The sequence below is a fragment of the Herpailurus yagouaroundi genome, unplaced genomic scaffold, assembly GCF_014898765.1.
Source record: "Herpailurus yagouaroundi ecotype Mexico unplaced genomic scaffold, PumYag 215, whole genome shotgun sequence".
Classification (NCBI taxonomy): Eukaryota; Metazoa; Chordata; class Mammalia; order Carnivora; family Felidae; genus Herpailurus; species Herpailurus yagouaroundi.
The window spans coordinates 7,949,160-7,973,175 of record NW_024412446.1 but is presented as its reverse complement, the minus strand read 5'-3'; the positions used below and the strand labels follow the sequence as shown (position 1 = coordinate 7,973,175).

Here is a 24,016-nt window from a genome sequence, read left to right as displayed (position 1 = left end):
AGTGTGATGGGAGATTAGTTCCATACAAGAGGACTGATTAGATAAATAAACAAATTTAGGATAATACAAGCAAGAGAGAAGAAGAGAGCTACAAAAAGGGAGAAAACTAGAATGAACTCTGTTACTATTTTGGACTTGGAGGTATGAGTGTGAACTTACAGTTATTTTTTTCTTTACAGATTTTACTTTTAAGTAATCTCTACACCCAATATGGGCCCCAAACCCACAGCCCTGAGATCAAGAGCCACATGCTCCACCAACTGAGCCAGGCAGGTGCCTTGAACTTACAGCTTTTAATATTAATAGATATTTACAGAGATATGTACAGATGTAAATTTTTGTACACACACACACACACACACACACACACACACACACACTCCCTATGAGAAACTTGGGAGCAGGGACCTGGAAGCAATGAGCATGTATAGAACCAAGATCTTGGGATGTCTGGGTGGCTCAGTCAGTTAAGCATCCAATTTCGGCTCAGATCATGATCTTATGATTTGTGAGTTCAAGCCCCCACATTGGGTAAGCTGGAGCCCTGCTCTGGGCTCTGCACTCTCTCTCCCTTTCTCTGTGCACCTCATGGGATTCTCTTTCTCTCCCTCTGTCTGCCCCTCACTCACACTCACTCTCTCAAAAATAAACAAATAAATACATAAATAAATAAATTTTTAAAATCATTAAAATTGTACATTAAAAAAAAAAAAGAACCAAGATCTCGGCTTCTAAATACGATTCTCCACTAAAAGAAACCAAGGTTCCTTAGAGAAATGGGTGATTCCATGCTGGCAGTAGGAAAGTATAAGATGAATCTAGAACATCTCATTGTGCAAAGCAAGGAAGTACTCAAAGAATGATGGATACATATTAAAAGGACACAGGAAATATTCTGTCAGTTTCTTAATATAACTAAAAATATATCTACCCTATAGCCCATAAATCATACCGCTTGGTATTTATTATAAAAGAAATAAAAACATGTATCTGCACAAAAGATTTGTGCAAGATTGTTTACAGCATCTTTATTCATAATAACCAAGAAATGAAATCAGTCTAAATGACTACCAGTTGAAGAATGGACTAACAACCTATAGTTTATTCATACAACAGAATACTACTCAACAAACAAACAAACAAAATAAGGAAATTGTTGGTACACAAAACAACATGTAAGAATCTCAAGAAAAAAAATGTGCTGAGTGAAAGAAGCCTTACACAAAAGGGTACATACAAATGATTCCATATATATGAACTCAGAGAGATAAAACATATCTGTAGTGGAAAACAACCAGAAGGGTGGTTGTCGTGGGGATTGGGTGGTGGGGATTGAGTGAGAAAGAGGCATGAGGGAACTTAGTGTTCTATATCTTAATAGGGTACACAATCTATGTATTTGCCAAAACTCAGTGAGTGTACACCTAAAATTTGTGTTTCATTTGTTTAATTTTACCTCAAAAGAAAAAAAGCTGTTAACATATATTGAATTCTAATTAAAGATACACATGCCGAAGTGTTTAGGGAGGAGTGTATTGGGGTCAGCAATTTATTTTGAAATGTATAAAAAAAATAAGAGAAATGGAGGGATAAAGAGATGAATAAATAATTTTTAAAAGTGTAATAAAATGTTAATGATAGAATCTAGGTGATGGATATATAGGTGTTCACTATAAAATTCTCTCAGCTTTGCTGTATGTTTGAAATTTTTCATAATAGAATATTGGAGGGAAGGGGAAGACATAAAATTCAGACTGAAAGGACTCCCATTGGTAAAATCTGAGACAATAGGAACATTAAAATAAATAATGATAGGGGCGCCTGGGTGGCTCAGTCGGTTAGGCGTCTGACTTCAGCTCAGGTCACGATCTCACAGTCTGTGGGTTCGAGCCCTGCGTCGGGCTCTGTGCTGATAGCTCAGAGCCTGGAGCCTGCTTCCGATTCTGTGTCTCCCTCTCTCTCTGCCCCTCCCCCGTTCATGCTCTGTCTCTCTCTGTCCCAAAAATAAATAAACGTTAAACAAAAAAATTTAAAATAAATAATGATAGTGTTGGATTACAACATGTTGAATAAAATAGGAAACCATGAATACATATTGTTATAACAAATAAATTGAAAGTTTGATAAGGAAGAGAATGTTTCTGGGGCACCTGGCTGGCTCAGTCAGTAGAGTGTGGGATTCTTAATCTTGGGGTTGTAAATTCAAACCCCACATTGGGTGTAGAGATTACTTAAAAATAAAATATTAAAAAAAAAAAGGGAATGTTTCTATGATTTCAAAGTACAACCACAAAAAAAAATCTATTAATTACAAAGGGAGAAAGAGTAATTTTTATTTACTTATTTATTTATTTTTAATTTTTTTTTTCAACGTTTATTTATTTTTGGGACAGAGAGAGACAGAGCATGAACGGGGGAGGGGCAGAGAGAGAGGGAGACACAGAATCGGAAACAGGCTCCAGGCTCCGAGCCATCAGCCCAGAGCCTGACGCGGGACTCGAACTCACGGACCGCGAGATCGTGACCTGGCTGAAGTCAGACGCTTCACCGACTGCGCCACCCAGGCGCCCCGAAAGAGTAATTTTTAAATGGAAGGGACTGATAGACATCATCTTTAAAAAAATTTTTTAATTCCAGTATAGTTAGCATACAGTGTTACATTGGTTTCAGGTGCAACGTAGTGATTAAACAATTCCATATGTTACTCAGTGCTCATCAAGGTAAGTTAGTCTTCTTTTTTTTTTTTTTTTTAACATTTATTTATTTTTGAGACAGAGAGAGACAGAGTATGAATGGGGGAGGGTCAGAGAGAGGGAGACACAGAATCTGAATCAGGCTCCAGGCTCTGAGCTGTCAGCACAGAGCCCTACGTGGGGCTTGAACTCACGGACCGCGAGACCATGACCTGAGCTGAAGTCGGCCACTTAACCGACTGAGCCACCCAGGCGCCCCAAGATAAGTTAGTCTTTAATGCCCTTCAGCTACTATTTCACCTAGCCACGCCACCCTCCCCCCCACAAATAGAGAACTATTTGTTCTCTATAGTTAAGAGTCTGTTTTTCGGCTTGTCTCTCTCTCTTTTCTCCCCTTTGCATGTTTGTTTTGTTTCTTAACAAATTATGGCTGAATTATTCAGCTATATAAAAGAATGAAATCTTACCATTTGCAACAACATGGATGGAGCTAGAAAGTATAATGCCAAGTGAAATAAGCCCGTCAAAGACAAATACCATAAGATTTCACTTGTTTATCCATTCATCTATCATGGACACTTGTGCTGCTTCCATAGTTTGGCTATTGTAATAATGCTGCAATAAACATAGGGGTGCATGTACCTTTTTGAAATAGTGTTTTTGTATTCTTTGGGTAAATACCCAGTAGTTTGACTACTGGATTATAGGGTAGTCCTATTTTTAATTTTTTGAAGAACCTCCACAGACATCATGTTATTATCATGGGACTTCTGCTAGGATTCAATGAGAAGAACATAGCATCACTTACGTGACATTCCTGGTAAAGATGAATAACCTGAATTTAATCATAAGGAAACATTAGACCAACCTAAAAGGAGGACATACTATAAACAAACAGCCCGTAATCTTCAAATTGTCAAAGACACGACAATCAAGGAAAGACTGAAGAGTTTCTTAAAGATCCCTTGTTGCAGAGTAAAGAAACAGCAGTTGTTTTACACAAACTACTTGTCCGGTTTTCAGTTTCTTTAAAAAACACTATGTGGGATGCCTGGGTGGATCAGTCGGTTAAGCGTCCGACTCTCGATTTCAGCTCAGGTTATGATCTCACAGTTGGTGGGTTTGAGCCCCTCATTGGGCTCTGCGCTGACAGTGTGGAGCCTGCTTGGGATTCTCTTTCTCTCCCTCTGCCCCTCCCCTGCTTGCTCCTTCTCTCAAAAATAAATAAATATTTAAAAAAAAACACTATGTGAGTTTTTCAATGAGATTTTCTAAATAAACATGGTTCATAAGTGTTCAAGATTTCTGGAATTTGGTTACAAAATGCATCACAAAAATTTTATAACATTTTATTTTATTTTATTATTTTTTTTAAATATGAAATTTATTGTCAAATTGGTTTCCATACAACACCCAGTGCTCATCCCAACAGGTGCCCTCCTCCATACCCATCACCCACCCTCCCCACCCTCCCACTCCCCATCAACCCTCAGTTTGTTCTCAGTTTTTAAGAGTCTCTTATGTTTTGGCTCCCTCCCTCTCTAACCTTTTTTTTTTTTTCCTTTCCCTCCCCCATGGTCTTCTGTTAAGTTTCGCAGGATCCACTGATGAATGGACAAAATTTCATAACTTTAAGAGAGTTAAATGTCCTACTTATATAGAAATTTTTATATTAAAGTAAATTTTATCATTTAATAGGAAATTAGAGGGTATATATATCCAGAAATGTTAATAGCTATTCCATGGGAAGTAATGGGGAAAGAGTGATCTATTCCATTAAGTTCTACAGTGTATACAGGTCACATGTTTTACAGATTTTATATGTAATATTTCTCCTCTAAAGATTGAGCTGTATTAGACAAGAATAAACAGGGAAATTACCAGCTAAAAGTTTCAAGTTGCCCCCTCTATATAGACAACTTCCATTTTGAGAATACCAGCAGAAACATTTATAGACACTTCTAATTCTGTGGCTTTATCCTATTTCTCCAATTTTTATCCAATTTTTAATCTTGGACACAGAAATAGATAAGAAGGGTAGAGCAAAACAAAACAAAATGAAACAAAGAGCTATTTGAAGATTTGCTGATCAGTTATTAGCTAATGTTTGAATTTAGAATTTTCTCCCTTTTTAAAAGAAGCTAAATCTGCCTTTCTTCTTCCATATGGCCATCAGCTCAGCAATCATCTCCTCAGGCCAGGTGGCTACCAACATGTGTTCAGAGAGAGTCATTTTGTATAAGCCTACCCTTGCAGAGAATAATTTGTTCTTCCTGCTTGAAGAAATTTATTTCTGGCAGCAGTTTCTGCCTCCTCATTACTTTCCTCATTCTCATTTGCTGGGCTTAACCCATTACATTTTATATTTTCTACCTATCCCTATTGCTGTACTTCACTCATATATATTGGAACTTCCTTATAATGTCATCCTCAGGTTTCTTAAATTCTAGAAATTATCACGTCTAACTCCTTCATTTTACAAATGAGGACCCCTGAATCTATTGAGGTTCAGTAACTTGTCTTTGGTCCTGTGACCATTAAGTGAAAGATCCAGTATTGGAACCCAGCTCTCCTGACCATTGTGTGGTGTTTTTCCTCTATAGAACATGATTTTATATTATAAAATTTTCCCACTTTATAAGTGGAAACCATCTCATTGTGCCCTTTGAAATTCCATTCTTTGGATGCAGTCTAAGACAAGTAGTGTAGTTTAATGTCAAGTTTGCAGAAGATGTAGTGAATGAAGAACACACGACAATTGATAAACTTAGGTACATTTGAAGATAAACGAATATAATAATTTTTTAAAAGGTTGAAGAACTTAACTAAACCTGATCATTCTTTCTTTCACTTACTACACACTTTAAGAATTGGAAATCTAATATGCAAGAGTCACCAGATAAATCCTTAAACCCAGTAAAACGCAAAATCATTTATACTAGAATCTAATCAAATGGATGAGGAAACTTATTATACTAGAATAAGAATTTTAGTAGCTTTTTATTGGGAAGTTTGATCAGAAGAGAAAAATGTAGTATAGGACAAAAAAAGTCATTAAGGAGAATTTAGTGGTTAAGTTAGTAAATTCAGGAGAAACTTGCAAGCCAGACCGACTTGAGAGGTGAATCGGACCTTGTAGAGGCAGAAAGATAAAACAAGAAGAGAAAATAGGCAGAATTGAGGAATGCTTTGGATTTTTTTAACCCCAAGAGTGAGGGTAGCTAGGCACATGGAAGGAATCTAACTAGATAAGAGTTAAGGTCTTGGACAAAGCATTCTACAACATAATACACTCCTGATAGCTCTGATATTTTCTACACTTCCCACCAACAAGGTACGAGGGTTGCAACTTCTCTACATCCTTGTCAACACTTGCTATTTTTCTATTTTTAAAGTATAGCCATACAACATAAGTAACAAAAGCAAAAGTAAATAAGTGAAGTACGTTGAACGAAGAGGATTCTACACAGCAAAAGAATCAATCAACAAAATGAAAAGGAAACCTACAGAATAGAAGATTTTTGCAAATCCTATATCTGATAAGGGGTGAAAATCCAAAATATATAAGGAACTCATGCACCTAAACAGAAAAAAAAAATTAAAAATGGGCAAAGAAACTGAATTTTCCAGAGGCATGCAGATAACCAAAAAGTGCATGAAAAGATGCTCAACATCACTAACAATTAGAGAAATGCAAATCAAAGTCACAATGAGATGTCATATCACACCTGTCAGAGTTGTTGTTATCAAAAAGACAAGAGATAACAAGTGTTGGCAAAGATGTGGAGAAAAGGGACCCAGTGTGCACTGTCGGTGGGAATGTAAATTGGTACAACTACTATAAAAAACAGTATGGACGTTTCTCAAAACATTAAAAATAGAGGTGTCTGGGTGGCTCAAGTCAGTTGAGCATCTGACTCTTGATTTTGGCTCAGGTTGCGATTCCATGGCTGTGGGATCGAACCTGCGTTGAGTTCCATGATGAGAGCTGAGCATGGAGCCTGCTTAAGATTCTCTCTCTCTCCCTCTGCCCCTCTCCCTCACTTGTGCCCTCTCTCTTTCTCTCTCAAAACAAATAAAAAACATTAACAAAACAGAGTTATCATATTGTCCAGCAATTCCACTTCTGAGTATCTAATGGAAAGAGATGAAATCACTATCTCGAAGAGATACCTGAATCACCATGTTCATTGCAAAATTATTCACAATAGCCAAGGTATGAAAAAAAACCTAACCATCAGTGAATGAATGGATAAAGAAAATGTGATTCTCACACACACACACACACACACACACACACACACACACACAGGAGTATTAGTCATCCATGAAAAAGATAGAGTGCTGCCATGGATGGATCTTGAAAGCATTATGCTGAGTGAAATCAGACAAAGAAAGACAAATACTGTATGATATCACTTATATGTGGAATCTAAAAAAGCCAAACTGAGAATGTAAAATGGTGGTTCTTAGGGGATGGGGTTGGGGGAAATGGAGGATTGTTGGTCAAAGGGTATAAACTTGTTATAAGATGAATAAGTTCTGTGGATCTAATGTACAGCATGGTGATTATAGTTAACAATATTATATACTTAAATTTGCTAAGAGAAGAGATCTTACATGGTCTCACCACAAAAAAGAAATGGTAATTATGTGAAGTGATAGAGGTGTTAACTAATGCTGCTGTGGTAATCATTTCAGAGTATATAAAGATATCAGATCAACACATGTACACTTGAAACTTACACAATGTTATATGTTAATTTTATCTCAATAAAACTGAAAAAATTATAGCCATTCTAACAGCCATGAAGTGGTGTCTTGTGGCTTCAAAATGAGAGTTTTAACTATGTATGACATAGTACTGGAAAACTTGAAACCAAGTTGTTACCACAGTTTTAATGAGAAAATTCTTATCTTTTTACCTTTCTTTATAGATTCTTTTTCCATTCCCTCCTTGTATGTGTACAAGAGTTCATCAACTTCATTCAGATCCAGGAAGCCTGAGCCATCACTGTCCCACTTCTGAAACAGGGCTTCTAGGAGAAGTTCCCGTCGGACTCTGGAAGCATTATGTCTAATCTAGGATAGAAACCGGATAACAAAGCACAGAAGACACACTATTTATTGTGCTAGCTGCCATCCTAGGTTTATTCCCCCCAAAGTGAAGCACTATTTCTAAAAACAGCTTTATTGAAAAAACTTGGACTAAGCATGATATTAATGGTAAAATGAAGCATTTAATGTTAATACTCTAAATACTATTTCTCTGTTTCACCTCTAGACCAAAAACAAAAACAAAAACAAAAACAGGCATTCTCTGCATTGGACTAAAACACATTAACTTAGAAAGGGGGCCACACTCCTTAAGAATCTTTGATTCATTCCTTTCCACTCCCTTGCTGTTTGCTCAGGAATGTGATAAACATATGGTATGCTTGACCTGGCTTCTTGGGGGGTGGGGAGGGGGATATGCTATGTAGTTAAGGAGGATGAGTGGCAGTGTTCAAAAAATGAAAAACAACCATGTTCAAAAATTACTTTTTATATTTAACATTGACCTAACTGGACGTTGGTTTTATTTACCTTTTAGATTTTTTACTAGATTAATTATAATATCAGTCAGACAGTAACTATTATCGGGGTGCCTGGGTGGCTCAGTCTGTTAAGCATCCAACTTCTGCTCACGTCATGATCTCTCATGGTTCATGAGTTTGAGCCTCTCGACCGTGCAAAGCCTGCTTGGGATTCTCTCTCTGTCCCTCTCTCTCTCTGCTCCTCCCCAACTTGTGTGCTCTCTCTCAACATAAATACATAAACTTAAAAAAAAATAGTAACTATTATCCAGATTTAATCACTAAAAGAAAGTGAATATATAGAGTTTGTTTAAAAGGGGGAACTGCAATTGAGGAGGCAAAAGGGATATCAACTCTAGAATTAGGTTGAGAAGACTCATGAGGCTGATGGATATGCCTGGAGAATGTAATTTACATATTTCACAAAAGAGCACATAAATTGTTTATATCAGCTAACATGTATGCATTTATCTATCACTCAAGTAAGTAGTAAGTTTTTAGGAAATATGTAATACCTGGATTCACATGAATAAAAATATATATTCAAATCATAATTGTACTTCTAGGTATGTACACTTGTAAATGCATTCACAAAGCAGATAAACAGTGCACACACACACACACATTTTTGCACATACACATATGTGGTCCTCAGAATCTGCTCTGCAAGCTTCAGAGGAGGAAAAACAAAGCTGTACAATAAACCATCTCTTGACACCAGCAATCATGTTATTATTAGGGGAATTAATTCTCTGGAGTGTGATCTTGGACCATTTGACAATAAAATAAAATATGTAATGGCTATGCTCATTGAAATAAGATGATAAGTTTGATTGTAAATTTTTAAAAAGCCACATTAGGAGTAACTGAGGTTAGAGATTTACTAATAATAGTAACCTCACCTGTTTTATTTTTTTAAGTTCATGTATATATTTTATTAAAGAATTAAAATTTTTTAATGGATACAGGTTAAAATTTTTAAGTTTATATATATATATAACTAAAGAATTAAAAAATTTTAAACAGATGCATCAGGTGTATTGATGCTTTAAAGTTGTATAAAAGCAATGGGAAGGGGGCCAACAGAAGAACTGCTTATTGGGGTAGAGGCAGCATCAAAGAACTCCTGAGCCCTGTGGAGACTGATGTAACGTCACTTTGCTGAGGATCCTGACTACAGACTGAACTGTAAAATGTAGACCAGCTCTCCAGGCTGAGGAGCAGGGGAGGCAGGGCCAGGTGGCCCTTACCTCTTCGGTATAGATGTCTAAGGCAGAGGCCAGGGCCTGGGCTGTGTGCTCTATCTAGTAAGAAAGCCTCCATGAGGATCCTAGAGCCCAAGGTTGTAAAAGGAAGTGAAGACCTTGCATTCATATGATCCTCTCTGCCATCTCCAATGCCAAAGGGACCCAAGGTAGCTGAACATATTTAAGACTTTGTCACCCAAGTTTAAACAAATGAATGTTAGTTATAAATGGTTCCTCTACTGTACTTTGCCATTTGGAAGGTCAATCCCTAGAACTGGAGATTCTTTCAGGTCACCAAGAAGGTGCTGGTATCAGCTAGCATACATTGTTTACTGGGAGGGCATCCACTCTTGAGGTCTCTGTCAGCCCTTGGGACATGACCTCGGTCCCCTGGCACCTCAGGGGTCTGATTCTTTCATCTGACTTGATAAACCAGCTGCTGTCTTAGAAGCTCCTTCTGCCCTGCTGACACTATCCTCAGATGTCCCCAAGGACTAGCCAGGTACTCCAGCCCCTGTTCCAAAGCATTCCTTCTCAAAGCACTTCACAGCATGGCAAACCTCCTGCTGGCTCTTACACCTCTACAATTGGCTCTCAGGGGCTTTGTCTGACAGTCCTTTCCCTGCTTCCTAAGTATTAGTATTCCTGAGGCTCAGCTCTCTGCCCTCCTTTCATGCATGCTTCCTCGGAGACTTATAAATCAAGGTATTTAAAATGGGGACATTTTATTAACAACAGTTAATAGTAGACTCCTTATGAGTCTACCAGGGATGCAACAAAGGCAATCTTTCCCAGGAGCTTGGGGAAGCTGCTAGAGCATCAGGTGTTCCTGCTAGAGACAGTTTTCAAGGTCGTGCCTCATGTATACACCTCCTCCACCTGCTCCCACGCAGTTCTGAGGCATTAACTCAGGGACTGTCTCAGGGGCCTGAGGGCTAACCCAATTTTGTCAGGCAAAAGGAGGGCTGGGAGCACCTGGGTGGCTCAGTCAGTTGGGTGTCCAACTTCAGCTTGGGCCATGATCTCATGGTTCATGAGTTCGAGCTCCGCATCGAGTTCACTGATGTCAGTGCAGAGCCCACTTTGGATTTTCTGTCCACCCCCCTCCCCCCAGCTCTGCCCCTTCCCTGCTTGTGCTCTCTCTCTCAAAAATAAATAAATCTTAAAAAAAAAAAAATAAGGCTGAACAGAAAGGCCTGCAGCACCTGGCCTTGTTTTTTGTCCTCTGCTAGGTTTGGTGGTCCCTTACCAAGCAGTCACTGCTTGCAGCTGGGGTGATCATTGGTGCCAGTTGGCCCTTCTCACCTCTACTCCCAAGTAGGAAGGTAACTTCCTCTTTCCAGGCACCTTCCCGGGGACTGGGAATGGGAAAATTCCATCATTCAGTCTGGTTATGAAGCTCAGTTTTAAAAAGTTCTGAACCATAACAGGCAGGAATGAACCAGAGCACATAAAGCCACTTTACACAACTTCTGTATGCTACTGGAGGGGTGGTCAGAGGAGTGGCAGCAGGGGCCTCTGCCTCTCCTTACAAGGGCATCCCTGATCACCCTTACCACTCTCATGTCCTTCACCCAGCCCTGCCCTGCAAAGCATTCCAGACTTTTGGAGATCACTGCCAATGCTTGAAAAGCCCAGACAGAACTGAAGACAAGAGCCTGGGTATCTGAGGTCATCTAGTCACCTCTCATTGGTGGGGACCCTCACTGTCTTTGCTTCCAACAGCTCTGAATACACCAGAACTCATTTATTTAACAAGGGCTATGGGTCTGCACAGGCTTCATCGGTGACTCATGCATATCTGCCCCCACTGTCCCATGAGATGATGACATGGCATTTCTGTCTGTCTCAGCACCGTATGCCCTAGGAGTGTGCTGTCTGTTAGGGAAGATGGGGCAGATAAAAATAAGTTAAAAGGCGCTCATTATCCAAAAAGAACTGAGACCTGAAAAGGCTTCTCTGAGTCAACCTACTTAAAATGGAGACCAGAGTGGCATATAATAAATGGTAGAAAAGGTTTGATTGGAACTTCTTGCAAAATAAAACTACTACTAAACCTAGTATCGCTTAACAAAATGTAATTGCAATATGGGATAATTCGTAGAACAAAATATTTTAAGTATATTTCCTACCTAAAATTATATGATTGCCCAATAGGACACCATTTCCATAGGGCAATCAGTCATTTTTGCAAAAGTTAGTCAAGGACTTCCTCAGTTTTCCTGAAGGCCTCTCTCTCTCTCTCTTTTTGTTATTTACATTTAAGTTAGTTAACATGAAGTGTAGTCTGGCTTCAGGAATAGAAAGAACGCAGTGATTCATCTCTTGCATATGACACCCAGTGCTCATCCCGAAAAGTGCCCTCCTTGACACTTGTCACCCATTTAACCCACACCCCCGGCCCCCCACTCCAGCAACCCTCAGTTTGTTCTTTGTATTTAACAGTCTCTTATGGTTTCCCTCCCTGTTTTTATCTTATTTTTCCTTCCCTTCCCCTATGTTCATCTGTTGAGTTTCTCAAATTCCACATGAGTGAAATCATGGTATCTTTCTCTGACTGACTTACTTTGCTTAGCATAATACCATCCAGTTCCATCCACACTGTTGCAAATGGCAAGATTTCTTTATTTTTTCATTGTCGAGTAGTATTCCACTGTGTATATATACCACATCTGAAGGCCTCTCTTTATCCATTATCTCATTGATACTCAAATCACCCCCATGAAGTACCTACTTGGTTCCATGAAGCTCTTCATTTGTTAATGGACCTGACTCTCAGATCCTCATTTGCCAATGACTGCAATCATTTTGAGCACTTTTGCAATAACACTTTCATGGCTTTATGAAATTCTAGGTTTTAAAACTTAAATTTTACTTTGACACCATTTTGTTGCATTGTCAATATCAGAAGTTTACAACATCCCACAGTCGTAAGTATGAAATGGGCTATGATGGATGGATGGTGTTAGGTAGGGAGGTGTTAAAAGAGACACTAGGCTTGTTCTAAGCCCCATGTCAGTAAATCATGGCTTAATAATTAACCTAAGTGCACCTTCGGCTCCCCAGGCATAACCTTTAACCAGTCATCATGGAAATACCCAGTCAGCACTAGTGAGATAATCCACTTGATAGACCCCTTCTGTTCCTGTTAGAAAGGCGACCTTCCTGGAATAATGCATTCTTTAGTAATAATTTGCCTTCCCAGCCCCATTTCTGCCTTTTAAAAAACCCTGCAGCCCTTCAGAGCTCCTTTCTATTGCTGGATGAGATGTTGCTGAACTCATGAGTTGTTGAATCAAGCCAATTTGATCTTTAAAGTTACTCAGTTGAATTTTTGTTGTTTAATAATATCTATGTGGAAAGTAATTTTTTAAATGGTCAGTTGTTTGGAGAATACTTTTCATGTCTGATGACTTTAGCTTTCCTCTACAACTTTATTATTTTTTAAAATAAATTTTTAAAGTTTATTTTATTTATTTTGAGAGAGAGAGAGAAGAGAGCACACAGCAGGGAAGGAGAGTGAAGGAGAGAGAGAGAATCCCAAGCAGGGTCTGCACTGTCAGTGTAGAGCCTGATGTGGGGCTCAAACTCATGAACTGTGAGATCACGACCTGACCCGAAATCAAGAGTCAGACCCTGAACTGACTGAGCCACACTGGTGCCCCTCCTCTACAACTTTAGAGGAACTTGGATACTGAGATACTTAGAATGGCTCAAAGGAGCTCAAAGGCTCTCTCTGACCAGAGAGCCTGCCTTTGAGGGGCAGCAGTGACTTCAACTGATGGTAGTACTGGGTCAGCACGAGTCAAGTCAGGAGGGCAGGTTTGGGAAACTGAGCTGGAGTGCATGGGTTAAAAGAGTCCAAGAAAGTCTATTTCAGGTTAAACACTGTTCTCAATTCTATAACTTTTAGGGTTTCTGACAAGAGAATTGAAGAAGATGATAATAGTTAAGGTTTATTATGGGTCAGGCACTGTTTAAGTACTTGAATTAACACATTTAATTCTCCTATCAACCTGGTGAGGTCAGTACAATTATATCTTCATTTGAAAATAAGGCAACTGAGCCAGCATTGCTGTTAAGGCTCTGGCACAAGCCTTAACTGTCACACAGCAAAAAAGCAGCAGAACCATGGTTTGAGTCTAGGTGCTCTGCCTCCAGAAGCCATACTCCCAACCACTGCCCTATCCAGTCTCTCCTTAGTCAAGGCCAGCTAGGAGTGAGGGCTAGGAGGATTAAGTGGGAAAAACAGTAAGAGGCCACGTGCAGGATAAAAGGCCTAAATAAATCAGAGTGGAGAAGGCTGAGGAGCAATTCCAAAGGGACCCTTAATGTATTAGTGCTGTTACATCTGGATTTATTTCCAAAATCCAGAACCATATTACATTATGCATGAAGCAGTCCCTGTTGCAAGAAAGAATTCGCTCACTCAGTGCAATTTTCTGAATTTCTTAGGAGGAGCTCCCCCACTCAACTGCAAGACTTCCACCTCTAACACAGAGACAAATCTGCATTTAAGATCATTGGCAGCAGACACTGACTCCATCAGGGGTCAAGACAACTTCAGCCTGAAGAAGCTAGAGCCTGGGGTCTGTCTATGTGTGTGTAGCCCTAGGCTGCTCTGACCCAGGGATTGTGGGACCTGTGTTTGATCCCCCTTAATTGCTTATTTAGGGTGTGACCTTGACCATCTACTCTGCTTTAATTTCTCATCTGCAGGGATGTTTGTCCAGTCAACTCACAAGGCTGTTGTCGTTCCGACCTCACCTGTTTTATTGGTAAATAATATTACTCACCTGTTCTAAGCCACTTATTTTCTCCTCTTTTGTTTCAACATAGCCCCTCTTAAAAAAGGATGTGAGGGTCTCACTGACACTCAGGGGGGCATCTTCACCAACAAATGTCTCCAGAAGTTGCACAAACTGGAGCAGATTGAAGGAAACTCCATTGAAAGCACTCCCACCTTTTACTTCCTTGTAAGACTGAATATTTCTGATAGCTGCATGTAGGTCTATTAAGCAAGAAACATACAACAAACAGTAAAGTGAACAATTTCTTAAAGCTTAGAGAAAATATACGAGTACTTATTGTAATAAACATCTGCTACTTTTTCCTGTTAGGAATCCATGCTCCCTTCATGAGGAAAACATCTCTTCCCCACTGTCAGTTCAGATTAATCAGGTAGCACTCAGCCTCCCCCACCCTCGTGACAAGAATGACTACGTGACATAGGTCTGGCCAATGGTTTCTATATGACAGCAATGTAATCCACTACATATGCCAATGAGAATGAGCCCCAGAACTTTTTTTGGGAACTATTGGGGAAGAATCACTCTTTTTGTATTCTGATTCCTGAACTAGTAGGATATAGGCTTAGCAATACTCTTACAAATATATCTGCCACAACATGAAGAAAACTACCTAAAACTGAAAGTTACACAGAGAGGAACGGGGATGAGAAGCAAAGATGGTGTCTCGCTGCTATTATTGAGCCCTTGGATTCATTTGTGTCTGAAGCCAGCTGTAGTCTGGACTTCACAGTTAAACAAATCGATAAATACCATTACAACCTCTCCCCCAAAGAGTCTTGACTAATATATTTATCTTCAAGCTCAATGTTATGAAGCATATTTCATAAAATATCAGCCCAGTGACTTATGTTTGATTTATTCATCGATTCAATCATTCATACCCTCATGCCTTCCATATGAGATTGACATGACTTGAAAATAATCACCAATGCAATTTTTTAGGTCATAAAGCAAAACTGAAATAAAGAAGACCAGAAGAAGAATATGAACTAGTATAGGCCACAAGAGCTTGACCAACGCCATGCATTTTTACCAAAATATTTTGAGGATAGGAAGTTTGTTATTTGACCCAGGCTTAAATGAGAAAAAAAATTGCTGATAGGAAGAAAACAATCTTAATATAATTAGTAATCAAATATACTGCTTGTTGATGAAAGATAAAATGATAAAATAGCATTGTAGTAATATGAGTACTGGTTGGAATAATCATTGTTTAATACATGGTTTATTTGAGAGCTAAAAGTTACTCTTTGCTCTCTCTGTTGTTGAGTAGATCTTTCTTTATAAGTCTTCAAAAACATGACATATTCTCACCTGTCTGACATGTTGAGTTATGGGACTACCAGGGAGAGGAATAGCTGGAATGATTTCCACTGAGTTCTAATATCCAATATCTGATTCCTTTTGTACACCTGTATCATAGCTTCAAAGAAGTTGTAGGGCCATGTATTGGTCAAAACACATTATATACTAATGCATATGACTTAAGGCAGAAAAGCATTTATCAATAGCACATGCCTACATGTACACTACCACCAAAAACATCCACCTTGTATATATTTAGATCCATCAATTCAGTGACAAAATAATGCAAGAATCATCCTGCCATTGTGTCTTGGCTAAGTTCATGGGGTACCACAGTAAATTAAATTCATCAACTGGACTGCCATCTATCCTTTCTAATTTGGTTGCTGACATGTACCTGTGAACCTGGAGCTACTGTAGAGTAAGTTTGCTTGTTCTTCTTCTTCACATTTGATATAATCCATATTCCAGTTACATGTCAAAAGTTCACCTAAAAAATATACATTCCATACATGGACGATTTAATTTCACTTTCATAATGTTTTTGTTCTAGAGTATAAATGAAAGGAGGATTAAATGAGGAGTCACCTGACCATGACTTTCCTTCTATTTTTTGGGACTTTTCACAAGATGGATCTTTCTGAACTTCCTTTTTTGTAGTTTCTAAAAGGTATAAGAGAAAGTACCATAATGAACTGGAATTTAAATAAAAACTTGAAAAAAAAATAAAAGGCCTTTGAACTGGACATTATATATTCTATGATAAATTCCTAAGTTAATAAATGAGAAAAATGCTTTGCATACAGACACTAATGCTTTGCATACAGAACACTAAAAACTTTCTATCAGATAATTTCGCACATATGTTATATCACACTCACCATAATGATATCACTTAATAACTCTAGTTGTTGAGAGCAGCTCTATGACAAAAGCTATTCCTGGTACCCAAATCTGGCCACTCAATATGAGGGCTACATTTCCTAGTCTCTGTCACAGCTAGGTGTCATCAAATGTCTAAATTCTGACCAGTGTCATGTGTAAGCAAGTGATGTAATGCCTATCCCTTCTTCTTTCTCCTTACCTTCTGGTCAAAATGTGGATATGTTAGTGAGCCATCCTGGACTATGTGGTTAGGGGAGACACAAGATAGGACTTGAGCCATTGCTGATTTCATGAGGCTGAGCTGTCACATGACTTTTATATCAGAAGGAAAGAAACTTCTATGCTGTTTATACATTGCTATTTTGTTTTATTTTTATGTTTTTTTTTAGACACTGTCATTTTGAATCACTGCTACACATAGCCAAAATCAAGTCATCACCAATAACATCTAATTGAATAGTAACTTCACAATTTTTCTAGCTGCATCCCTCCTACATAAGGAGAGCCAGAAATTAGTGGCCCTTTTTGTGAAGAAATAAACATCATGCTGAAAAAATGAGAGATTTCAGGTTAGTTAGTGATAATGCAGAAACTACAACACAGGTTACTCATTTCTTAGGAGTTTTTTTTTTTTAATTGTTTTTCAACGTTTATTTATTTTTGGGACAGAGAGAGACAGAGCATGAACGGGGGAGGGGCAGAGAGAGAGGGAGACACAGAATCGGAAACAGGCTCCAGGCTCTGAGCCATCAGCCCAGAGCCTGACGCGGGGCTCGAACTCACAGACCGCGAGATCGTGACCTGGCTGAAGTCGGACGCTTAACCGACTGCGCCACCCAGGCGCCCCCTTAGGAGTTTTAAATAAGGATTTTCTTTGGGACTGTGGGACTTTAAAATTAAAGAGCAGAAGTTTAAAAATATTCTGCTTAACTGAGGTCTTAAGCAGTATTGAGTTTGGCTCTCTAAGTTAGATTTTAAAAAAAAAAAGACATACATTGGAATAGGTAATTCAGAGGAAAAGTCTTTTGCAGAATAAATATTTGAAATGCAGGGTGCTTTCTGTCTTCAATGTAACCTTCAGAAATGTTTCTAGAACATATATCTTATATAACTGAAAAAAGCAAGACCCATTTTATAGTCGAAACAAAAAAAATTTTAGGGGTATCTGGGTGGCTCAGTTGGTTGAGTGTCTGATTCTTCTCTTGATTTCTGCTCGGGTCATGATCCCAGGGTCATAGGATGGAGCCCTGTGTTGAGCTCTGCACTGAGCATGGAGCCTGCTTGGAATTCTCTCTCTCCTTCTTCCCCTATCCCCTGCTCACACACACTTTCTCTCTAGAAAAAAATTTTAAAAAAGAAATAAAAGACATTTTTAAAAGTGGATTCTAATATTACACGCTACATTTAAAACTAAAGGGCTTCTACTGCCTTTTCAGGAGTCCAGTGAAGCTTTCTATATGTAACATCACCAGATTACTTCTTTATGAATGGGCTTCCTGTGCAAAAGGAATTCTAGGTAAATTGAAAACAGAAACATTCTGGTTTGCATTTAATTGATTGTTCAAGGCCTAGATGCATATTCAGTAGCAAAATATGTCTAAGGTTTGATTGATCTGATATGCCAGAAAAAATGCTAATTGAAATGATTATTTTCTGAAAAGACTTTAACAATCATTCCACAAAACAGGGAACCAATGTCATAGAAAAACTGCATTACTACCTGAAAGATGATATTTTCTTCTTGATATTGGAACCTCCTCTTGCAGTTCAGGACTCACAAATAGTTCCTCTTCATATATTTGCTCCTGAGTCCTCTTTTCCTGTGGGAGGATTTCAGTATGTTCAAAGGAAGCAGACTCCCTAGATTTTCTACTTTCTCTAAAGATACTACCTCTTCCTGACTGTAAAGTTGAATCTATGTCCTGTTGTTTTTCTGGAATTATCTCTCCAGATGGTTCTTGTTCCGCACGTGACCCTTTGTGTGGTTCTTGTTCTGTTACTGACTCTCTGTGTGATTCTTGTTCTGAGATTGACCTTCTGTGTGGTCCTTGTGCTGCTATTGATTCTCTGTGGCGTCCTTGTTCTGCAGTTGATTCCATGTGGACTCCTTGTTTTGAAGATGATACTCTTTGTGGTGGTCCTTGTTCTGTTACTGAATCACTATGTCGTCTTTGTTCTGTTATTAACTCTCTACTTGATCCTTGTTCTGGAGTTGACCCTGTGTGGATTTGTTTTGTTACTATTTCTCTGTATAGTTCTTTTTTTCCAATAGACTCTTTGTCTTGTTCTTGTTCTTTGGTTGAAATTCTGTTTGGTTCTTGTTCTGCTGTCGTCCCTCTCTGTTGTTCTGGTGGTGTTGATTCTGTATATTCATCATGTTTATGTTGATCTTCTGGAGTTTCTAACAATGTGCTTTGGGTTTTGCTAGCATGTTTTTCAGAAAGTAATGCATTTATCTCTAAGAGCACTTTGTCAAAGTCTTCATAAATATGTTTCTGATTATCCATGTCTCCCCAGAACTCAGGCAAGTCTATCTCTTCAAATTCAATGAATGGCCCTAATGCAGAAAACAAAATATTTACTTAAACAATTGATCTTATAATGCAGAATCAGAGCCAGTAAATTAATGCAAAACAGCATTGATGACAGTAATTATAACATAGGCTTATTGTTTTAAATAAATAACAGCTTTCCCTCCAACACAAGAGGCAAAAAGATATTCAAAGGAACATAAAAGATGTTCACTACTGTAAGTTAGAAATCATCCCTTCCTAAAAGGTGTGGCTTTGGAAATGAACATGATTCTTCTTTTTCTACTTGCAGAGTTGCTTAAAACTGCCAAGACAAATAGAATTTATCCAGATTTGAAGGGGTACACGCACACCAATGTTTATAGAAGCATTATCAACAATAGCCAAACTATGAAAAGAGCCCAAATGTCCATTGACTGATGAATGGATAAAGAAGATGTGGTATATTTACAATGGAATATTACTCAGCCATCAAAAGGATGAAATCTTGCCATTTGCAATGACATGGATGGAGCTAGAATGTATTATGCTAAGCAAAATAAGTCAACCAGATAAAGACAAATATTACATGATTTCATTCATATGGAGAATTTAAGAAACAAAACAGATGAACACATGGGAAGGGGGGAAAGAAAAGAAAAGAGGGAAACAAATCACAGGAGACTCTTTAACTATAGAGAACAAACTGAGGGTTTGTTGATGGAAGGCAGGGAATGGGCTAGATGGGTGATGGGTGTTAAGGAGTGCACGGTGTAAGTGAGGAAACCAATATTACACTGCTTGTTAACTAAATTTTAATAAAAATTAAAAAAGAATTTATCTACTCTTGGTCCTTCCACAATAAGCACAGCATAGGGATTAAGGGGAGGACACATGTCTTCCACCTCAAATACCTTTTCAATATCTGCAATATCAAAATAAGGCAAGTCTCTATCCATGACTATCATTCCCTGGACTATGTTTTCCCAATATTAATTTCCCCCCTTTCTTATCCTCCACCTTTCTTTCTTTTTCATTCCTTAATTCCTTTTCTCCTCAACTTATATGAACACCTGTTTCATAAATCTAGGGAAAGATTAGATAGCATTCACCAGAACTCCACTTAAACACCACCATCACCACCACCACCACCACCACCACCACCACCACCAACAACAACAACACAAACCTGGTGTCCAGGACCACTCTCTGTAGTGGGATTCATGACACAAAACTGTTCCTTTCTCACCCAAAATAGCCACGCTATAAAAGTGTGATTCCACAGTTTTCAGGATTACTCTATATCACCCATAGATTTTTAAATATCCGACTAGTTTTACATAGAACTAAAATATTGACATTCTTTGGAAAACCCATCAATTTAGAGCCTTTTTTCTTTAAAAAATAAAAATAAAACCCATAATTCTATTTGTTTTGGTAGTAACATAAAAAACATATTTTACTGTATTATTTCATAAAGGCATACAAGTAAAAATGCTTGGGAGAAGAAAACCTAGAAATGTTAGAATTCTAAGTTAGAAATAAAACTAGAGAAGGATTCTGAGGGAAGATGGCGGCGTAGGAGGACGCTGGGCTCACCGCGCGTCCTGCTGATCACTTAGATTCCACCTACACCTGCCTAAATAACCCAGAAAACCACCAGAGGATTAGCAGAACGGAGTCGCCGGGGCCAAGCGCAGACGAGAGGCCCACGGAAGAGGCAAGCGGACTTAGCGGCTGGGAGGTCATAAGTTAACAGCTCTGCTCAGAAAGCGGGAAGGCTGGAGGACAAAGGGAAGGAAAGCTGCTGAGCCCCCGGACGACAGAGCTCAGTTTGGTGGGGAACAAAGGCGCTCGCCAGCGCCATCTTCCCCGCCCATCCCCCAGCCAAAATCCCAAAAAGAACCAGTTCCTGCCAGGGAACTTGCTCGCTCCGCGCAAACACCCAACTCTGCACTTCTGCGGAGCCAAACCTCCGGCAGCGGATCTGACTCCCTGCTGCTGCCACAGGGCCCCTCCTGAAGTGGATCACCTAAGGAGAAGCAAGCTAAGCCTGCCCCTCCTGCCCCTGTGCACCTTGCCTACCCACCCCAGCTAAGACGCCAGATCCCCAGCATCACAAGCCTGGCAGTGTGCAAGTAGCCCAGACAGGCCACCCCACCCCACAGTGAATCCCGCCCCTAGGAGAGGGGAAGAGAAGGCACGCACCAGTCTGACTGTGGCCCCAGCGGTGGGCTGGGGGCAGACATCAGGTCTGACTGCGGCTCCGCCCACCAACTCCAGTTATACACCACAGCACAGCACAGGGGAAGTGCCCTGCAGGTCCTCACCACGCCAGGGACTATCCAAAATGACCAAGCGGAAGAATTCCCCTCAGAAGAATCTCCAGGAAATAACAACAGCTAATGAGCTGATCAAAAAGGATTTAAATAATATAACAGAAAGTGAATTTAGAATAATAGTCATAAAATTAATCGCTGGGCTTGAAAACAGTATAGCTGACAGCAGAGAATCTCTTGCTACAGAGATCAAGGGACTAAGGAACAGTCACGAGGAGCTGAAAAACGCTTTAAATGAAATGCATAACAAAATGGAAACCACCACAGCTCGGATTGAAGAGGCAGAGGAGAGAATAGGTGAACTAGAAGATAAAGTTATGGAAAAAGAGGAAGCTGAGAAAAAGAGAGAGAAAAAAATCCAGGAGTATGAGGGGAAAATTAGAGAACTAAGTGATACACTAAAAAGAAATAATATACGCATAATTGGTATCCCAGAGGAGGAAGAGAGAGGGAAAGGTGCTGAAGGGGTACTTGAAGAAATAATAGCTGAGAACTTCCCTGAAGTGGGGAAGGAAATAGGCATGGAAATCCAAGAGGCACAGAGAACTCCCTTCAGACGTAACTTGAATCGATCTTCTGCACGACATATCATAGTGAAACTGGCAAAATACAAGGATAAAGAGAAAATTCTGAAAGCAGCAAGGGGTAAACGTGCCCTCACATATAAAGGGAGACCTATAAGACTCGTGACTGATCTCTCTTTTGAAACTTGGCAGGCCAGAAAGAGTTGGCACGAGATTTTCAGTGTGCTAGACAGAAAAAATATGCAGCCGAGAATCCTTTATCCAGCAAGCTTGTCATTTAGAATAGAAGGAGAGATAAAGGTCTTCCCAAACAAACAAAAACTGAAGGAATTTGTCACCACTAAACCAGCCCTACAAGAGATCCTAAGGGAGACCCTGTGAGACAAAGTACCAGAGACATCACTACAAGCATAAAACATACAGACATCACAATGACTCTAAACCCATATCTTTCTATAATAACACTGAATGTAAATGGATTAAATGCACCAACCAAAAGACATAGGGTATCAGAATGGATAAAAAAACAAGACCCATCTATTTGCTGTCTACAAGAGACTCATTTTAGACCTGAGGACACCTTTAGATTGAGAGTGAGGGGATGGAGAACTATTTATCATGCTACTGGAAGCCAAAAGAAAGCTGGAGTAGCCATACTTATATCAGACAAACTAGACTTTAAATTAAAGGCTGTAACAAGAGATGAAGAAGGACATTATATAATAGTGACAGGGTCTATCCATCAGGAAGAGCTAACAATTATAAATGTCTATGCGCCGAATACCGGAGCGCCCAAATATATAAAACAATTACTCATAAACACAAGCAACCTTATTGATAAGAATGTGGTAATTGCAGGGGACTTTAACACCCCACTTACAGAAATGGATAGATCATCCAGACACACGGTCAATAAAGAAACAAGGGCCCTGAATGAGACATTGGATCAGATGGACTTGACAGATATATTTAGAACTCTGCATCCCAAAGCAACAGAATATACTTTCTTCTCGAGTGCACATGGAACATTCTCCAAGATAGATCATATACTGGGTCACAAAACAGCCCTTCATAAGTTTACAAGAATTGAAATCATACCATGCATACTTTCAGACCACAATGCTATGAAGCTTGAAATCAACCACAGAAAAAAGTCTGGAAAACCTCCAAAAGCATGGAGGTTAAAGAACATCCTACTAACGAATGAGTGGGTCAACCAGGCAATTCGAGAAGAAATTAAAAAATATATGGAAACAAACGAAAATGAAAATACAACAATCCAAACGCTTTGGGACGCAGCGAAGGCAGTCCTGAGAGGAAAATATATTGCAATCCAGGCCTATCTCAAGAAACAAGAAAAATCACAAATACAAAATCTATCAGCACACCTAAAGGAAATAGAAGCAGAACAGCAAAGGCAGCCTAAACCCAGCAGAAGAAGAGAAATAATAAAGATCAGAGCAGAAATAAACAATATAGAATATAAAAAAACTGTAGAGCATGGGGCGCCTGGGTGGCGCAGTCGGTTAAGCGTCCGACATCAGCCAGGTCACGATCTCGTGGTCCGTGAGTTCGAGCCCCGCGTCGGGCTCTGGGCTGATGGCTCAGAGCCTGGAGCCTGTTTCCGATTCTGTGTCTCCCTCTCTCTCCGCCCCTCCCCCGTTCATGCTCTGTCTCTCTCTATCCCAAAAATAAATAAACGTTGAAAAAAAAATTAAAAAAAAAAACAACAACTGTAGAGCAGATCAACGAAACCAAGAGTTAGTTTTTTGAAAAATAAACAAAATTGACAAACCTCTAGCCAGGCTTCTCAAAAAGAAAAGGGAGATGACCCAAATAGATAAAATCATGAGTGAAAATGGAATTATTACAACCAATCCCTCAGAGATACAAACAATTATCAGGGAATACTATGAAAAATTATATGGCAACAAATTGGACAACCTGGAAGAAATGGACAAATTCCTAAACACCCACACTCTTCCAAAACTCAATCAGGAGGAAATAGAAAGCTTGAACAGACCCATAACCAGCAAAGAAATTGAATCGGTTATCAAAAATCTCCCAACAAACAAGAGTCCAGGACCAGATGGCTTCCCAGGGGAGTTCTACCAGACGTTTAAAGC

The 24,016-nt window shown here is 39.2% G+C and overlaps 1 protein-coding gene across 1 annotated transcript in view; it reads right to left on the bottom strand.

The window, feature by feature from the left end:
- The window catches only part of EFCAB5 (EF-hand calcium binding domain 5), a 218,896-nt gene that overhangs the window by 45,136 nt on the left and 149,744 nt on the right, over positions 1 to 24,016 (bottom strand). Inside the window, exons 13-17 of the mRNA XM_040455093.1 lie at positions 18,238 to 19,074; positions 16,221 to 16,295; positions 16,030 to 16,122; positions 14,313 to 14,527; positions 7,619 to 7,775 (exon numbers count right to left, since the gene is read on the bottom strand). Coding sequence (XP_040311027.1) covers positions 7,619 to 7,775; positions 14,313 to 14,527; positions 16,030 to 16,122; positions 16,221 to 16,295; positions 18,238 to 19,074 — 1,377 coding nt within the window. The remainder of the gene's footprint in view (positions 1 to 7,618; positions 7,776 to 14,312; positions 14,528 to 16,029; positions 16,123 to 16,220; positions 16,296 to 18,237; positions 19,075 to 24,016) is intronic.